At 41.0% G+C, this 19013-nt stretch overlaps 1 protein-coding gene across 7 annotated transcripts in view; it reads right to left on the bottom strand.

The window, feature by feature from the left end:
* Positions 1-7325: 7325 nt before the first annotated feature.
* LOC103008169 (17-beta-hydroxysteroid dehydrogenase type 6) overlaps positions 7326-19013 on the bottom strand; it is a 33875-nt gene continuing 22187 nt past the window's right edge. For all 7 annotated transcript variants that reach the window (XM_057557467.1, XM_057557466.1, XM_057557468.1 and 4 more), the window contains 4 exons: positions 18633-18959; positions 16230-16488; positions 12358-12521; positions 7326-9892 (listed from right to left, as the gene is read on the bottom strand). In XM_057557467.1, the coding sequence (XP_057413450.1) occupies positions 9675-9892; positions 12358-12521; positions 16230-16488; positions 18633-18959 (968 nt within the window). In that variant the 3' untranslated portion in view covers positions 7326-9674. The remainder of the gene's footprint in view (positions 9893-12357; positions 12522-16229; positions 16489-18632; positions 18960-19013) is intronic.

Raw genomic sequence — 19013 nt, forward strand, 5'->3', positions numbered from 1 at the left:
TGTATGGTCTTAACACAGAGACTTACAAATAGTTTTGTAGAATACAGAATCCCCAAACAGAATTATGAATATATGAAAATATAAGGATGATGTTTTATTTTATTTTTTTAAACATTTTTATTGGAGTATAGTTGCTTTCCAATATTGTGCTAGTTTCTACTGTACAGCAAAGTGAATCAGCAATACGTATACATATATCCCCTCTTTTTTGGATTTCCTTCCCTTTTAGGTCACCACAGAGCATTGAGTAGAGTTCCCTGTGTTATACAGTAGGTTTTCATTAGTTATCTATTCTATACATAGTATCAATAGTGTATGTATGCCAATCCCAATCTCCCAATTCATCCCACCTCCCCCTTTCCCCCTTGGTATCCATATGTTTGTTCTCTACATCTGTGTCTCTATTTCTGCTTTGTAAATAAGATCGTCTATACCAATTTTTTCAGATTCCACATACATGCGTTAATATATGATGTTTGTTTTTCTCTTTCTGACTTACTTCACTCTGTATGACAGTCTCTAGGTCCATCCATGTCTCTACAAATGACCCAATTTCATTCCTTTTTATGGCTGAGTAATATTGCATTTGTATATATGTGCCACAAGGGATGAAGTTTTAAATTACTTAGAAAAGAATGGATTTTCACCAACTGGTATTGGAACAATTGGCCATCTGTGCCAATTATCAATTTATTGTCTCTTAGCTCCAAATTCATTCTTCAGAACCTGCTCTGTGACAATGGACTAGACTGTTCAAGCAGTTTCTTTTTTTTTTTTTTAATGTTTATTTATTTATTTAGGCTGCACCAGGTCTTTTTTTTTTTTTACATCTTTATTAGAGTATAATTGCTTTATAATGTTGTTAGTTTCCGCTGTATAACAAAATGAATCAGCTATATGTATGCATATATCCCCATATCCCCTCCCTCTTGAGCCTCCCTCTCACCCTCCCTATTCCACCCCTCTCGGTGGTCACAAAGCACCGAGCTGATCTCCCTGTGCTGTGCAGCTGCTTCCCACTAGCTATCTATTTTACATTTAGTAGTGTATATATGTCAATACCACTCTCTCACTTCGTCCCAGCTTACTCTTCCCCCTCCCCGTGTCCTCAAGTCCATTCTCTATGTCTGTGTCTTTATTCCTGTCATGCCACTAGGTTCATCAGTACCATTTTTCTAGATTCCATATATTTGCATTAGCACATGGTATTTGTTTTTCTACTTCACTCTGTATGACAGACTCTAGGTCCATCCACCTCACTACAAATAACTCAATTTCGTTTCTTTTTATGGCTGAGTAATATTCCATTGTATGTATGTGCCACATCTTCTTTATCCATTCATCTGTCGATGGACATTTAGGTTGCTTCCATGTCCTGGCTATTGTAAATAGTGCAGCAATGAATATTGTGGTACATGTCTCTTTTTGAATTATGGTTTTCTCAGGGTATATGCCCAGTAGTGGGATTGCTGGGTCATATGGTAGTTCTATTTTTAGTTTTTTAAGGAACCTCCATACTGTTCTCCATAGTGGCTGTATCAATTTACATTCCCAACAACAGTGCAAGAGGGTTCCCTTTTCTCCACACCCTCTCCAGCATTGCACTGGGTCTTAGTTGTGGCACATGGGATCTTCGTTACAGCATGAGGACTCTTAGTTGTGGCATGTGGACTTCATAATTGCGGCATGCAGACTCTTAGTTGCAGCATGCATGCGGGATCTAGTTCCCCGACCAGGGATCAAACCCGGGCCCCCTGCAGTGGAAGCATGGAGTCCTAACCACTGGACCACCAGGGAAGCCCCTCAAGAAGTTTCTTAAATTAAGTACTGCCAGTAGAGGCTAGTAGAGGGTGTTGGAGGGACATTACAGGAGGAAGGGTGTCCTTCCTGGTGTGTGTGTGTGTGTGTGTGTGTGTGTGTGTGTGTTCCATGGCCCTTAGTGACCTCACAGTCCTATTCTAGGCCTGACGATCACCTTACTTTGGCCCTCTCAATGCAGACAGTCTTTTTTTAATTTCTTTTTTTATTGAGGTATAGTTGATATACAATATTATGTAAGGTACAGAAGCACAGCATAGTGATTCACAATTTTTAAAGGTTATATTCCATTTATAGTTATTATAAAATATTGGCTATATTCCCTGTGTTGTACAATATATTCTTTTTTTATTATGTATTTTTTTTTTTTAATTTTTATTTTGGCTACATCAGGTCTTCGTTGTGGCATGTGGGATCTTTGTTGCGGCATGCGGGTTTTCTCTCTCTAGTTGTGGCACATGGGCTCCAGAGTGCGTGGGATCTGTAGTTTGTGGCACACAGGCTCTCTAGTTGAGGCGTGCAGGCTCAGTAGTTGTGACACACGGGCTTAGTTGCCCCATGGCATGTGGGATCTTAGTTCCCCGACCAAGGATCGAACCCACGTCCCCTGCATTGGAAGGCAGATTCTTTACCACTGGACCACCAGGGAAGTCCCTGTACAATATATTCTTGTAGTTTATTTATTTTATATCAATACACAGTAGTTTGTACCTCTTCATCCCTTACCCCTATTCTGCCCCTCCCCCTCCCCTCTCCCCACTGGTAACCACTAGTTTGTTCTCTATATCTGTGAGTCTGTTTCCTTTCTGTTATATTTACTAGTTTGTTTTATTTTTTAGATCCACATATAAGTGATATCATACAGTATTTGTCTTTCTGTCTTATTTCACTTAGCATAATACCCTCCAAGTCCATCCATGTTGTTGCAAATGGCAAAATTTCATCCTTTTTTACAGCTGAGTAGTATTCCCTTGTGTGTGTGTGTCTAAAGTTACCTCTCTGCAAAATAAGATTTTAAGATTTACGGAGGCAAACAAACGATTAGAGAAAGATAAAATGACTCCTGAAGGCTAAGGCTCTTCTTTGGCTTCTTTGTCTCAGACTCTGCCTCTGGCACCAGCTTCCTCCTTCCCTTCTATGTTGCCTATGCCTCCTCTATACCCTCAAATCTCCCATGCTAATTCTCTTGCCAAACTTCCCCTTTTCTCTGAAACTCTCCCCACTCCCTTTTCCTCTGAACTTGTCAGAACCTGTCCCTTTAAAATTAAGCCTTCTGGGACTCCCCTGGTGGTCCAGTGGTTAAGAATCCACCTTCCAATGCAGGGGATGTGGGTTCGATCCCTGGTCGGGGAACTAAGATCCCACATGCTGCGGGGTAACTAAGCCCGCGTGCCTCGACCACTGAGCTCGTGTGCTCTAGAGCTCACGCACCACAACTAGAGAGCCTGCATGCCACAACTACTGAGCCCATGCGCTCTGGAGCCCACACGACAACAACTAGAGAGAAGCCCGTGCGCCACAACGAAGAGCCTGCGAGCCGCAATGGAAGATCCCGCATACCACAACGAAGATCCCACATGCCACAACTAAGACCTGACGCAGCCAAATGATTAATTAATTAATTAATTAATTTAATTAGGCCTTCTGAGGATCCAGAGGGTAAACCATTAATTTCTTATATTCCCTGAACTAAAGTTGAACTGTAAGCCATAGTCAAAGATTTTCCCAAAGTAACTGAAAATCCTCACAGATTTGCTGAGGAATTTAATATAGTCATTCAACCATATCAGCTTGGTTTCTCTGACTTACATCAACTAGTTCACATGCTTGTCGGTGAAGGCCAGGCCCACCATTAGATGAAAATCGCTAACTGGGAAAGTCCTGTAAATTCTCTAGAATTACAACTAGGAGACCAGCCTGTTTCTTATATGGTCAGGCTCAGGCAATCACTAGGTGACTTCATCAAGAAATTCCTAGGGATTTTCCAAAGCCTGTTGATTGGAACCAAATTCAGGCTTGCACACAAAAATCTGATGAACCTGTTCATAACTATTGTAATCAACTTCAGATTGTTTTTGAAGAAAATTCTGGTCTTCCTTCAGATGTTGATAATACGCAGGTAGCTTTCAACTCTATGTTTATTAATGGGATGAACCGGGAGCTTTCCCTTTTAGTAAAAAGGACCAGGATGGAATCAGAAACTATCTCCACTCCAGATTTAGTTAATCTGGCAAACCAGCTCCCTTACACTCTCTAGATGGGTCATCTCTAAGGAAGACCACCAAAATTCTTAATTTACAATTCTGGAAAATGAAGGCTCCTAAATGAAACCAACACCCTCCTAGTTTCTGCTATTATTGCAAAGATCCAGGACACTGGGAATGGGATTGCTCCAAATTTAAGCATTTCAGGTGCCTTTAGCCATCTAACCAGCCTTTCCAACTTCCTCCCAACTCTTAATGATGGGGCTCCAAGGAACTGTAGTTGGGACTCTTCCCAATCCTCCCTCTTAATCAACTTTGAGAAACATTTCTCCAGATTGGGGATGAATCTTTTCCAGTTCTAATTGACACTGGAACCGCACTCTTGGTGCTCAGCCCCACTACTATAAAGCAGCCCCTGCCTCAGAGAGCTAAAACAGTTCAAATAGTGAAGATCTCTAATGAATAAGTTAAGAGGTTCCTGCCTCTTAACCTATTCCCTTTGTTCAGGCCCTTCAAGAGAGATACGTACTTTTTCCATTAGTAACTCTGCCCCTATTCATTCTGATATTCTTTCCATATCTGAGACTTCTTAGGAGTTTTTAGCCATAATTTCTTTCCCCCAAAAGGAGGAAATTATTCTAGAATTTGACAGTAGTCATCAAAGTAAACCACCAGGTGAATTAAATGACTCTTTGACATTTTTTATTTGTTACATCTCTGATGTTACTAGAGCTGATTCTGGAAAAACTGATTGTTTGTCCCTATTGAATTAGCTACCATCCTTCTTATGGACAAAATCTCCAAATGATGCTGGCAAAATTTATAGTGCATCTCCCATGAAAATTCAAATAGGTCCCTCAAAACCTCTTCCCAATATTAATCAATACTCTGTAAGTAAAGAAAGCCCTTCAAGGCATAAAGCCCATAATAGAAGATTACATGGCTCAAGGCCTCATTATCCCTTGTACTAGCCCCTGTAACACTCCCATTTTACCAGTAAGAAAATCTAAGGGCCAGGTGGAGGTTTGTCCAGGACCTCAGAGCAATAAACAACATTGTTATCCCTTGACACCCTGTTGTTCCTAATGTTCATATGTTACTAGCATCCATTCCCACCGAAAGTAAATTCTTTTCTGTAAATGATTTATGCAGTGCATTCTTCAGTATTTATTCCAGTTGAAGCTAGCCAATACCTTTTTTCCTTCATTTGGGAAGAAAAACAATTCACTTGGACAGTAATGCCTTAGGGTTTTACTACGAGTCCTTATTTCTTCCAAATCCTGAAAGCTGATCTGGATGATATAAAGTTCCCTGGAGGTTCTACTTTGTTGCAATATGTGGAGGATTTGATTTCTTTGCTCTCCTCAAGCTTCCTCACAAGAAGAAAGTATCTACTTGCTAAAGCTTTTAACTTTAAAAAGCCATAAGGTCATCAAAGAAATTTTTCTGTTTGCCCAAACCCTGGTTTGATAGGGCAACAGTCCCCAACCTTTTCGGCACCAGGGACTGGTTTCATGGAAGACAATTTTTCCACGGATGGGGTGGCGGGGTGGGGAAGGGATGGTTCAGGCGGTGATATGAGCGATGGGGGGGCGGGGCGATGGGGAGCGGCAGAGGAAGCTCCGCTCACTTGCCCACCACTCACCTCCTGCTGTGCGGACCGGTTCCTAACAGGCCACGGACAGGTACCAGTTCGTGCGTGGCCCAGGGGTTGGGGACCCCTGCAATAGGTCATCTGATATCAGAACAAGGGCTACACCTAGATCCAGATAGACTTTGTGGTGTCCTAAGTTTCCCCAAACCCAAAACTAAGTGAGGTTTTCTCTGGCTAGTTGGTTATTGCCAAAATTGGATTCCAAATTTCTCTTTTATGGTCAAACCTCTGTATGTTTTACTAAACAATAACAACTCTGACCCAATTTTATGGACAACACAGCTTTCAAGTCCTTAAAGGAGTTTGATGAACCCAGTGCCCTTAGTCACACCAATGATCAGATTCTTTTTTTCCTTTTTGTATTTGAAAAGGAGGGAAATGTCCTTGGGGTACTCACCCAAAAACATTGGACCACCATTGACCCATTAGTGTATTATAGCCAGAAACTGAACCCTGTGGCACAGAGATTCCCCCCTACCCCCTTGCCCTAGAGCCACTACAGTCACTGCCCTTTTGGTTAAGACTATCAGAAAAATCATTATGGGATCCCCTTTAACCATTTTTGTACCTAATACAGTAGAAGCTCTCCTGAATTCTCACCACACACATTTCTCAGTCAGCCACCACAACTCTTATGAAGTCTTTTTGTTAACCGCCCCTCACATTACTCTTTTATGTTGTAGTAATGTTAACCCTGCTACTCATTTTGTTGTTGTTGTTTCAATAAAAATTATATAAATTTAATGACTCTCAGGGAAGAATTAAAAATACCCCCATGTCCACATATCAGCAGAACTCAATTTATACTTGTTATTCTTTTTTTTTTAATTGAGGTATAATTCACATACAACATGATATTAGTTTCAGTTGTACAACATAATGATTCCATATTTGTATATATTGTGAAATGATCACCACAATAAGTCTAGTTAACATCCATCACCACAGTTACAGAATTTTTCTCTCGTCATGAGAACTTTAAAGATTTACTCTCTTAGCAACATTCAATAGGCAATACAGTATTAATATAGTTGCCATGCTGTGTATTATATCCCCATGACTTACGTATTTTAGAATAGGAAGTTTGTATGTTTTCATCCCCCTTCACCCATTAACCCTGCTACTCTTCTTCCCTCCATTGCCAACAAAGTCCTGACTGGACCTGTACATCATCTGGTGACCTAAAAGTAAAGATTTCCTGGAATTGAAGCAGATGACATCTGATGAGACAGCTTTTCCAAGATATCTGGGTCAAGCCTATTGGAGGTTTGTCGCCAAAACTTTGATGGTGACACTATGCTTCAGATGATCTCCAATGTCTATTTTCTTGATAACGTATAGACTTTAGATAAAAAGAAGTGCCTGAGTGGGGCTTCCCTGGTGGTGCAGTAGTTAAGAATCCACGTGCCAATGCAGGGGACATGGGTTCGAGCCCTGGTCCGGGAAGATCCCACATGCCACAGAGCAACTAATCCCGTGCACCACAACTACTGAGCCTGCGCTCTAGAGCCTGCAAGCCACAACTACTGAAGCCCATGGACCTAGAGCCTGTGCTCCGCAACAAGAGAAGCCACCGCTATGAGAAGCCCCCGCTCACCACAACTAGAGAAAGCCCACATGCAGCAATGAAGACCCAACACAGCCAAAAATAAAATAAATAAATTTATAAAAAAAAAAAAAGAACAAAGCTGGAGGCATAACCCTCCCAGACTTCAGACAATACTACAAAGCTACAGTAATCAAAATAGCATAGTACTGGCACAAAAACAGACATATGGATCAATGGAACAAAATAGAGAGCCCAGAAATAAACCCACACACCTATGGTCAATTAATCTTCGACAAGGTAGCAAGAATATACAATGGAGAAAAGACAGTCTCTTCAGCAAGTAGTGATGGGAAAGTTGGACAGCTGCATGAAAATCAATGAAGTTAGAACACTCCCTCACACTATACGCAAAAACAAACTCAAAATAGCTTCAAGACTTAAATATAAGTCTATAGGGACTTCCCTGGTGGTGCAGTGGTTAAAAATCCACCTGCCAACACAGGGGAGACAGGTTTGAGCCCTGGTCTGGGAAGATCCCACATGCCGCAGAGCAACTAGGCCCGTGAGCCACAACAACTGAGCCCACATGCTGCAACTACTGAAGCCCGTGTGCCTAGAGCCCGTGCTCTGCAATGGCACCGAGGAGCCACTGCAATGGCAAGACTGCACACTGCAACGAAGAGTAGCCCCCGCTCGCTGCAACTAGAGAAAGTCCCCATGCAACAAAGAAGACCCAATGCAGCCAAAAATAAAAATAAATTTTAAAGTAACTTAAAAAAAAAGACTATAAATGATACCATAAAACTCCTAGAAGAGAACATAGGCAAAACATTCTCTGACATAAATCATAGCAACGTTTTCTTAGGTAAGTCTCCCAGGCAATAGAAATAAAAGCAAAAATAAACAAATGGGACCTAATCAAATTTACAAGCTTTTGCACAGCAAAGGAAACCAGGGGGGAAGGGTTGGGGGAAGGGATAGTTAGGGAGTTTGGAATCAACATGTACACACTGCTATATTTAAAATGGATAACCAATGAGGACCTACTGTACGGCACAGGGAACTCTGCTCAATGTTATGTGGCAGCCTGGATGGGAGGGGAGTTTGGGGGAGAATGGATACATGTATATCTATGGCTGACTTGCTTTGCTGTGCACCTGAAACTATCATAACATTGTTAATCGGCTATACTCCAATATAAAATTGAAAGTTTTAAAAAAACATTAAGAAACTATTATAAATTAGAGTACAGGGACATGAAAATTAAATCAAAGTGTGATCCTGTATTGGATCAGTTGAAATGGAATGGATAATTCTATGATCTATTTAACTATCTAAAGAATACTACTGAAAGTATTCTGAAATCAGAGAAAACAGGTGAAAAAATTAAAGTGAATAAAAAATTATGCAAATAAAAAAGCAAGGTAAGGAGTTCTCTGGTGGTTAGGATTCCAGGCTTTCACTGCCAAGGCCTGGGTTCAATCCCTGGTCAGGGAACTGAGATCCCAGAAGCCTCAGCATGGCTCAAAAAAAAAAAAAACAAAAGGCAAGGTAATACTTAACTCCAAGAAAAACAAAAAAATTCACATGCTAATAATGCAAACACTATTAATTTAACTGAAATGTGATAAAAATTATATTAGAAATATGGGGATAAAGGAAATGGTCAGGAAAGTGGTGTAAAAAGCTAAATTCTCATTTACCCTAACAGGAAGTTAATTGAGAATATCTAAAACTAATAAATCAAGAAAACTGTATGAAGTATATTATTCAGAAATATAGCAGTAAATACCAGAAAAAATAGCTAAAAGTCAAAAGCATTCACCTCTGAGGAACAGCAATGAAGGTGGTGAACTGTTTGTTGTGTTTTCATTTTTAAGCTTTTGAGTATTAACTGAATTTTCAACTATGCATGTGTATATTATTTTGATTTAAAAATTAAAAATCATTTCTTTTTAAATAAGGAAGAAATATATCCCAAAACAGCTGGCAAATAGGGAGGAAAAAACAAAATTAAACATTTATTAAAAGTACCAAAGTATAGACCCATTTCAAGTTAAGGATAAACAGACCCACATTTCTCAATAGTCCCTGAGCAATAGTTTATCACAGCACAGAACAGCTACTCTCTTACATTAAAAAATAACATCAAAACAAGCTAAATTGTTTCTAGTCTACTCTGTTTAATAGGGCAAGGAAGATTGATGCCTTTTGGAAATACTAACATCAAAAAATGGTTAAAATAGTAAAGATTCATCACCTAAAGGAGTAAGCTTTGGATATCTGGAATAAAAACCTACTGGTTCTCTGATGGTGCCAGATAAATGAGTTTAGGCAAGAAAGCTTATTGTTACAAAAAGTATAGATGATACATAAAGATTATTGGGACACTAACAATCAATTTCAGATTTTTGTCTTCTTCATTTCAAGAGCCACCAACCAGTTTTCTTTAGACTGCCTGGGCTGGTTTGGGCCAAGATCTAGTCAATATGTAGTCTGCCAGTGATGTAGGTAAATAAGATAGAGGGATGAAGAAAAACTGAGCATCCCAGCCAGCTGAGTATCGAGTGCGGGGATGCACAGATGTCAGGGCATGTTCCATACAGTCAGTAACCAGGTTCAGGTTTGTGCTACAACTCAACATCCCTTGTTTCAGGAGATCGTGATCTGTATACAAAAAGAAAAATGGCGGTCAGCAATCTTATTGCTTATATTTTTAAGATCCTGTTGCATGCAGTCACAGAAGTCTAACTACATTTAATTGCCACAAGGATTAGGTCAATCAGACCTGTGCTTCCCAATATAACAGCCACTAGCCACATGCAGCTAATGAGCACTTAAAATACAGCTAGCATGACTGAAAACTGAATTTTTGGGGGGTGAGAGGTGTTGCCGCGCAGCACAGCTTGCGTTATCTTAGTTCCCCGACCAGCGGCTGAAGCTGGGCCCCAGCGGTGAAAGCGCCAAGTCCTAACCACTGGACTGCCAGGGAATTCCCTGAAAACTGAATTTTTTAATTTAATTAATTTTAATTTTAAAACTCAATTCTGTTATTGGAAAACTTTTAAGTATGTTTGGAACAATATAGGTATGTGAATCTACTTTTTCAACTGGAAATTTTCTAACATCTTTATTGAGATAATTCACATTCATAAAAACCATCCATTTAAAGTTTACAAATCAATGACTTTTAGTATATCCAGAGTTGTGCAACCATCACCACAATCTAAGTTTAGGACATTTTCATCATCCCAAAAAGAAACCCCATACCCATTAGCAATCACTCCCATTTCCTGACAACCCACCCAGCCCTAGGCAACCACCAATCTACTTTCTGTCTCTATGGCTTGCCTTTTCTGGACATTTCATGTAAATGAATCATACACTGTGGTCTTTTGTGACTGGTTTCTTTCAGGGGCAAAATGTTCTCAAGGTTCATCCTGTCATAGCAAGGATCAGTATTTCATTTCTTTTAATGGCCAAGTAATATTCCATTGTAGGGCTATACCACATTTTGTTTACCCATTCAACAGTCGATGGACACTTGAATTGTTTCCACTCTGGGGCTCTTATGAATAATGCTGCTGGTAACCATAAATTGTATTAATACAAATACAGAAGAAGTACGTCCTAGGAAAATTTAGCATGCAAGTTGACATGTGCTATAAGTGTAAAATACACACCAATTTTCAAAGACTAATGGGAAAAAGAATATAAAATATCTTATTAATAGCTTTTATATTGATAATAAATGTTGAAATGATAGTATTTTGGATATATTGGTCTTAAATAAAATGTATTATTAAAATTTATTTAACCTGTTTCTTTTCCTTTTTTAAAAAGTAGCTACTAGAAAATTTAAGATGACATATGTGGCTCTCATATATCTGTTGGACAGCACTGATCTAGATTATTCTGATCCATGGACAAGTATATGAACAATTTCAACTCCTTAAATCATGAAATACATATATCCCTCCTTTTACATATGGTCACTTCTTAGTAAATTCTATTTTCCTTTGATTTCTATTGCCAAACTACATGTACTCGCAAGGGGAAACAAATTCCCTAATAGTTTAAAACTTTAGGTGGAGAAGAGCTTAGAACAATGGCTGTGCCCCTGACATGTTAGGAACTGTAGTTCTCTAGCTTGAGTTCTGAGAGGCTGAGGAAGTTTTCTGTCAGCCTTTCCTTGTTCCAATTTCTCTCCCCTCTGTTGATGGTGACCCTCTTAGGCCTGATGCACCCAGAAGACAGGGCTGTAGAGGTTGGGACTCTTCTGTCTGCACATCCCCCTTCTTCTTTTCTCTGTATCGCAATATCACCCAAAGCCAGAGACAGGGCTACTACTACCCACCACAGGGCCTTTTTGTGAAAGGGAAAAGAGAGCTGCTCCCTTTGCCCTTGGCAAGCTGCTGACTTCTCTGTGTGAAGAAAATGCATCCCTTCCCCCCAGGAAGGTGCAGACCCACACAGTGTGCATGACTTAATTCTACTTAGAGGACTGCCTTCCCTGTTCCCCCAAAACTGCCTCCTCCTCCAGATCATCAGAATGGCATTCTTACACAAAATTAAACCATCTCACTCCTACAAGGCTCCCATGGCCTGCACATGAGGTCTAGCCTCTGGGAATGGCCAATAGGGCCCTGCAAATCCGGTCCTAACTCACTTACCTCTCCCCACCTATATATACCCTCCCTCCCCTCACAATAAAACGTGGAGTTTGTGGCTAGGCTGTTACCCAAAGGGTAGATAATATTGAAGGCTGAACCTTAGTTAAGCAGGCCTCCCACACCAGTCCTGACAAACTGTGGAAGGGCACCCCCTCCCAAGACCCTCTAGAGGCTCCATGCCTCTCACTATGTAATACCTCCCTGGTGCTCAGGTGGCCAGGCTCATAGGTGACAAGGCAGGGCAGGCCCTGGCCGTAGGCTGCCTATATGGCCTCTTCCTCAGCCTCAACAGCCATCACCAAGCCAACCATGAAGGCACTGGGACCTTCCTGAACCCCTCTTGTCTTGGGAAGCTTTGTTTAAGGAGTTTTCGCAGAAGATCTACCAATCATTCTCCACCAACCCTCTTTGCCCTTCTCATGCAAGGTTATCCATTATACCATCAAAAGAAAAGCTCACAGGTATCAAAAAACTTCTGTCCATAGGACTCCTTAATATGCACAGGGACTTCTTTCCAGACTTGTTTCACCTCCTCTGAGGACTTCTGCATATCTGTCATTCCTGTTCTGAAGTAGCCAGGTTCAACTATGCTGATTTTCACCCCAAAATGTTGAAGCTCACGCCTAGGAAAAAAAAACCCTCAAGTTAACTCCTCTGATTGAAAGATACCACAATTTCAATGTTCTCAGGGAAAAAACAAATCAAAACAAAAAATAGTTATAAAAACACCTTTACTGAATATTTTAAAGAATAAAGAAATGGAAAGGAAAAAAATAAAATTCTAAACATCCCCAGATGCAACAACTGGGACATGATTATACAAACTACCATAACCATTCAATCCTACACCCACTCATTTGACAGTCATTAAGTTTCTACCATGTGCTATACACTGGAAATATGAAAAATATAAGGAATAATAAAGAAAATTAGCATTTTTATGGCATCTACTGTGCTAAGTGTTTTACATGCACAATCTCAGTAAATTAAGACTCTGTTCACCACCCCAAAAAGCTCACAGTGGGTGAGTCTGACAAGTAAGCAAATAATTGCAACACGATTCAAAAGAATTTAAAGGAGAGGTATTCAAGGGGCTACATAAGTAGAGAGGAGGATGTAGATTTTCTGAGAGAGTCAGAGAAGGCTTCAGTGAGGAGAAAATGTTTCATTTGAGCCTGGAAGGATAAAGAGGAAATTTCCCAGTGAGGAAAGAGGTGGAATGGAATACCAGGCAGCAGAAACTGCACACACAGAGCAGGGGGCTGTGCAAAATTACAGTGTGTTCAAAGACTGCAAGAGACCACTAGTGGAATATGATGTGGGCATTAAAATTACAGGCCATTGGTCATCCCAGAATATTCGGGTTAGTTCAAAAAACAGTTCCAAAAATACTTATCAGGAGCTGTGTATGTACCAGGCACTGTGCTAAGTGCTGCCTTCACCAAGTAAAGTAAGATGACATGGTGCACCATGTGAGAGGTATTCTCTCAGTACTCCAGGGACAGTGATGAGGGGTGCTCCCTGATCTAGAGGTTCAAGCAGCCTTGCTCGAGAAGATGAAGCCCAAGCTGATGTCAAGGAGAAATGTTTGGAACCATGGTCCATAAGAATGTAAAACATAAAGCATCATGAGCCTCTAAAGCCATGAGTGGTTCTCAAAGTGTAGACCCCGGTTCAACAGCATCAGCATCTGGGAGCTTGTTGGAAATGCAGATTATTGAGCCCCAGTCCAAACTTACAGTCAGAAACTCTGGGGGTGAGAACCAATAATCTGTTTGAACAAGCCCTTCAGCTGGCTCTGAGGCATGCTAAAAGTTAAGAACCACTGCTCTAAAGGAAAAGCCTCCCTTGTCAAACCAAAACCTAAAACCTTCCAAGTCAGAGCTTCAGAAAATGATTCTCCAGGTGCCTGTGTGCGCTGGGGAAGAAGGAGGGGCTACGCAAGCCAGGGGTGCTTCAGCCCTCTACATTGCACTTCCCCTTGCAGCTTTCTCACACATTCCCAACACACCACAACATCTCCAGCCTCTCTAAAACTCCAGTTCAAATGTGGGACAAAACTTCCTTTTCCTGTTTATCCTTAGCACAATTAAGGCAAACTGGAATTTTCTAAAGGAATTAGTGATTTAAAGGTTGGAAGGGCATATCTTTGCTCTTGGTCTGGGAATGAGTCAAGGAGTCCAAGAGTCATGAGTGGTAGTAAATCAGCAGGCAGCAGCCCTGTGGAAGTAGACAGGATGTTGGGTAGGCAGAAAGCCAGGCAAGGTGCCTGCCACATAGTAACAACTCATGTAGTGTCCACGGTTATTTCCCTACTCCCTTCCTAAGCAGATAATATATGCACAATGTATTAGATATATACCAGTCATGGCATGTGGTAGGCTAAATAATGGCCCCCAAAGATATCAGGTCCTAATCCCCGGAACCTGTAAATGTTACCTTATGTGGCAAAGATTTTGCAAGTTTGATTGAGTTAAGGATCTTGAGATAGGAAAACTGTGCCAGATTATCTGGGTGCGTCCTAAATGCAATCACAACTATCCTTATAAGAGAGGCAGAGGTAGATTTGAAGACCAACAGAGGAAGAGAAGGCAGCATGATCATGAAAGCAGAGATTGGAGTGATGTGGCCACAAGCCAAGGAATGCTGGCGGCCACCAGAAGCTGGAAGAGGCAAGTAATGGATTCTCTCCTAGAGCCTCTGGAAGGAACACGGCCCTGTCAACAACTGATTTTAGCCCAGTGATACTGATTTCAGACTTCTAGACTCCAGAACTGTGAGGGAATAAATATGTGTTGTTGTAGGACACCATACACCATAAATTACTTGTGGTAATTTATTACAGCAGCCATAGGAAGCTAATACATGATGCCTATAATATTTATAGCTCATTTCCAAGTGAAACTTCCCTAGAGTCAGCCCCTGCTAAAGGAGAGTCTGTGCAGCACTATTTTGTACCATGTGACTGCACCCTCATGTCTATAGCTGACTGGACCAGGAATGGTACTTGATGGGAGGGGAGCCCCTCTCAGGACTAGACAGTGACTCTGCCTGTTATTACCTATATGGCCTTGGCAAATTACTGAACCTCTGTGCCTCAGTTTCCCTAGGTATAGTCAATACAATAAAGATAAAATAATTCCTTCCTCATTGGGTTGCCATGAAAATTAAATGATTTATTAGATGGAAAGTACTCACAACAGTGCCTGACACATAATAAGTGCAAAAAATATCACATGATGCGGTGTCACCCGGCACACAAAAAATGAACTCAGCCAGTAGGAATCTCTGTCTCAGAAATTAAAATATAAGGGGGACTATAAAAAGAAGGAGCAGCTGATAGAGGGGCATGACGCTGAAATGATGTATTTTAAAAAACCAGGAGGTAGAGGCAGGGCGATTAGGGATTGTGGCAAACTGAAGCTATAAGAAAGAAAAGAAGCTATTAGATAAAGAAAAGATATACAGAGTAAAGGGATGGAAAAAGTTAGTTAGAAGCAGATGAGCACCAGAAAGAGTCACTGTGAAGAAACGAGTACAGGTTTACTTTAAGGAGGAAGGAAGACAGTCATCCTCTCTTCAGAAATGAAATTTTCTTAAGGATAAATCTTGAGAGTTAAAATGTGATGTGGTGACAGGAGACAGAGACTTGGGGTCAAAACACAGGTCTGCCAAATCATGGTCGTTGCAGCTGAACTTTGAGAAAGATACCAAAATCTGAGCCTCAGTTTCCTGTATAAAACAGACTAGTTATAATACTTACACAACAGATTTTGGAAGTGATGAAATAAGATAATGCAGATGAGGGCTTCCCTGGTGGCGCAGTGGTTAAGAATCCACCTGCTGGGACTTCCCTGGTGGCGCAGTGGTTAAGAATCCGCCTGCCGGGCTTCCCTGGTGGCGCAGTGGTTGAGAATCTGCCTGCTAATGCAGGGGACACGGGTTCGAGCCCTGGTCCAGGAAGATCCCACATGCCGCGGAGCAATTAAGCCCGTGCGCCACAACTACTGAGCCTGCGCTCTAGAGCCTGCAAGCTACAACTACTGAGCCCACGTGCCACAACTACTGAAACCTGCATGCCTACAGCCTGTGCTCCGCAACAAGAGAAGCCACCGCAATGAGAAGCCCGTGCACCGCAACAAAGAGTAGCCCCCGCTCGCCGCAACTAGAGAAAGCCTGCGCGCAGCAACGAAGACCCAATGCAGACAAAAATTAATTTTTTTTTAATTTTAAAAATTAGAAAAAACAGATAATGTAGGTGAAAGTGACTAGCATGTGTCTGAGACATATTTAAGTGCTCAGTAGTTGCTTTTGTTTTAACTTGGAGTTACCTCAGAATATCTGAAAAGGCTTCCACTCCATACTTGGTGGAAGAGTAGACTCCTCCAAAGAAAGCAATTCTTCCCAGAATGCTGGAGACATTGACAATCCTCCCCTGTGCTCTCCTTACCAAGGGAAGCATGCTCAAGGTCACCTCTATCAAACCAATGAGGTTCACTTTGAGGGTATTCATATAGGCCTCAATCTTCAGCCACTCAGTGTAGCCATGTGGGTGAAAAGTGCCTGCATTGTTGACCAGACCCCAGAGCCCTGAAACAATAAAAATCAAAGCAGGAGTTCAGTTTCACGCAAAAACGACAGACTTCCACCTTGATCAATCTTCCTGCTGAAGACAACTAAAAATGCTAGACAAAACATATTTTTTCAATCTTCTTAAACACATCTATCACTAAGAAGGTAAAGGAAGGTCAGGCCAAAAACTAAGAGAAGGCAGGAATCCAGAGAGGATAAACAGAACCCTGATGGTAGCTTTTGATTCGAGGGAATTTGCCAACCAGTGTGAATTTGAACTTTAGTACTTATAGCATCAAAAAACATATACAATAAGAAGACATGAAGTCCAGGGCCCACCTAAGGTAGGGAGTCTAATAAAAGACACTTTCTGCATTAAACTGGAATCCTAAATGGCTACACTATCACTTTAGGGATAGAGATAGAAAGGACTTCCAAAGGACTGAAAGTAAAACTGCCTATCTTGAGCTCTGGTGTTGTGGGGAGGAGGGAAGAATCGGCCCCAAGGACCATAAAGAAAAGAAGATTTGGTGGCGATGAGATAATAAGAGTCCTTCCTCCTTTAGATTTGATGAGTTTGAGGTTCCAGCAGAATTTCCAGATGAGAAAGCCAGCAAGTAGTTGGGAATTCAGGGAAGAAATAATTTAGAAATCAAGGACAAAAAGGTAATAGGTTAAACTATGGGTAACTGGGGTCCATTCAACATTTGTTGAGCCCTTAACATGTACCAGACAATATGTCGGAAACTGGAAATACAATAATGGGTAGGAGAGGTCCATGTCCTCAAGGAGCACACTCTCTAACAGATGGGAAAACAATAAAAATAATAATAATACAGTAGAAATAAACCACTGTGCACAGCACAGAGGCCATAACTACCCGTAACTCCTGACTCTAGAGTCAAGAACATCCTCAGGTAGGAGTAATATTTTAAAGTAAATTTTCTAATTTAAAGTAAATTAAAAAAAAAAAACAACATTCTTCAATCCAAACAAAACAATTTTATTACTAGTTTGCAACTCCTAGGATGAGTATATATTTAAGAGGTCCAATTATCAGGATCTATTGAATCATAAAACAAGTGGAGGAAAAAGAAGGGGATCAAAGAGGATTTGGATAATATCCAGAGAAAGTGAAACTTAGAAAAGAGGATTTATCCATAATTGCCAAAAATTAAAAACAACCAAGATGTCCTTCAGTAAGTGAATGGATAAACAAACTGTGGTACATACAATGGAATATTAGTCAGTGATAAAATGAAATGAGCTATCAAGCCACAGGAAAACATGGAGGGACATTAAATGCATATTGTTAAATGAAAGAAGCCAGTCTGAAAGACTACATACAATATGCTTCCAACTACATGACATTTGGGAAAAGGTAAAACTATGGAAACAGTAAAAAGCTGCGTAGTTGCCAGGGTTTGGGGGGAGGTGGGGAGAGCAGAGGAGATGAATAGGTGGAGCACAGAGGATTTTTAGGGCACTGAAATTGTTCTACATTATATTGTACTATAACGGTAGATACAGGATATTTTACACTTTGCAAAACCCATAGAACCGTACAACACAAAGTGGATCCTAATGTAAACTATGGACTTTAGTTAATGATAATGTATCAATATTGGTTTATCAATGTAATAAATGTACTACACATGCAAGATATTAATAACAGGAGAAACTGTAAGAGGGGGGTTTGTATATGGGAACTCTGTACTTTTCAACTTTTCTATAAACCTATAACTGCTCTAAGAAATACAGTCTATTAATTAGAAAAAGTAAAATAAAATGAAAACTTTTTTTAAAAACAGAAGAGGACCAAAGGCTGACTTCCAGGGATGTCTATATTTTAGATAGTAGCCAAGGGAAGAAGAATCAGATTCTTAAGAACACCTTGAAAATTCTTCAGACATAAAGAATTGCGGTTGTAAATACTCCACTTGCAAGGTGAGATAACAGCCTCAAATCTACTGAGTTCATTTTTCAATGTAAACATTGTTAAGAAAATGAAACACTGCAGAAGATCACAACTGTCCTTCAAATGACAAAGCCAGCTTTTCAAGCCCTGCTTTTGAGATTATATATATATAATATATATATACACATAAAACTTTAACATCTTCATTCCTAAGTAAATGAAAGAAGAAAATACTTCTCCATACCTCTGTCCCCCACACGTTCCTTCACCCACTCAGTGGCCGCAGCGATGCTCTCAGTCTTGGTGACGTCCAGGATCACTGTCTCCAGCCTGTCTGATGTCTGGTTCCTCAGCTGCTCGGCCCCCTGCTCCGTCAGACACGCAGCCAGAACCCTCAAGCCTCGCAGGTGCAGCTGCCTGGCCAGCAGGTTCCCGAAGCCTGAGTCACAGCCCGTGATGAAGACGAACTTGTCCTGGAGGTGGCTCACCACCTGCCTCTCCCGGTACCAGCGCAGGAGGTAGTACAGGCCCACGAGGACCGCCAGGTACAGCCACATGGTGAGGGGACCGCCTTCAAAAGAAAAAGAAGAGGGACTTCCCTGGTGGCGCAGTGGCTAAGAATCCA

Source organism: Balaenoptera acutorostrata, chromosome 11, assembly GCF_949987535.1.
Source record: "Balaenoptera acutorostrata chromosome 11, mBalAcu1.1, whole genome shotgun sequence".
Taxonomy (NCBI): Eukaryota; Metazoa; Chordata; class Mammalia; order Artiodactyla; family Balaenopteridae; genus Balaenoptera; species Balaenoptera acutorostrata.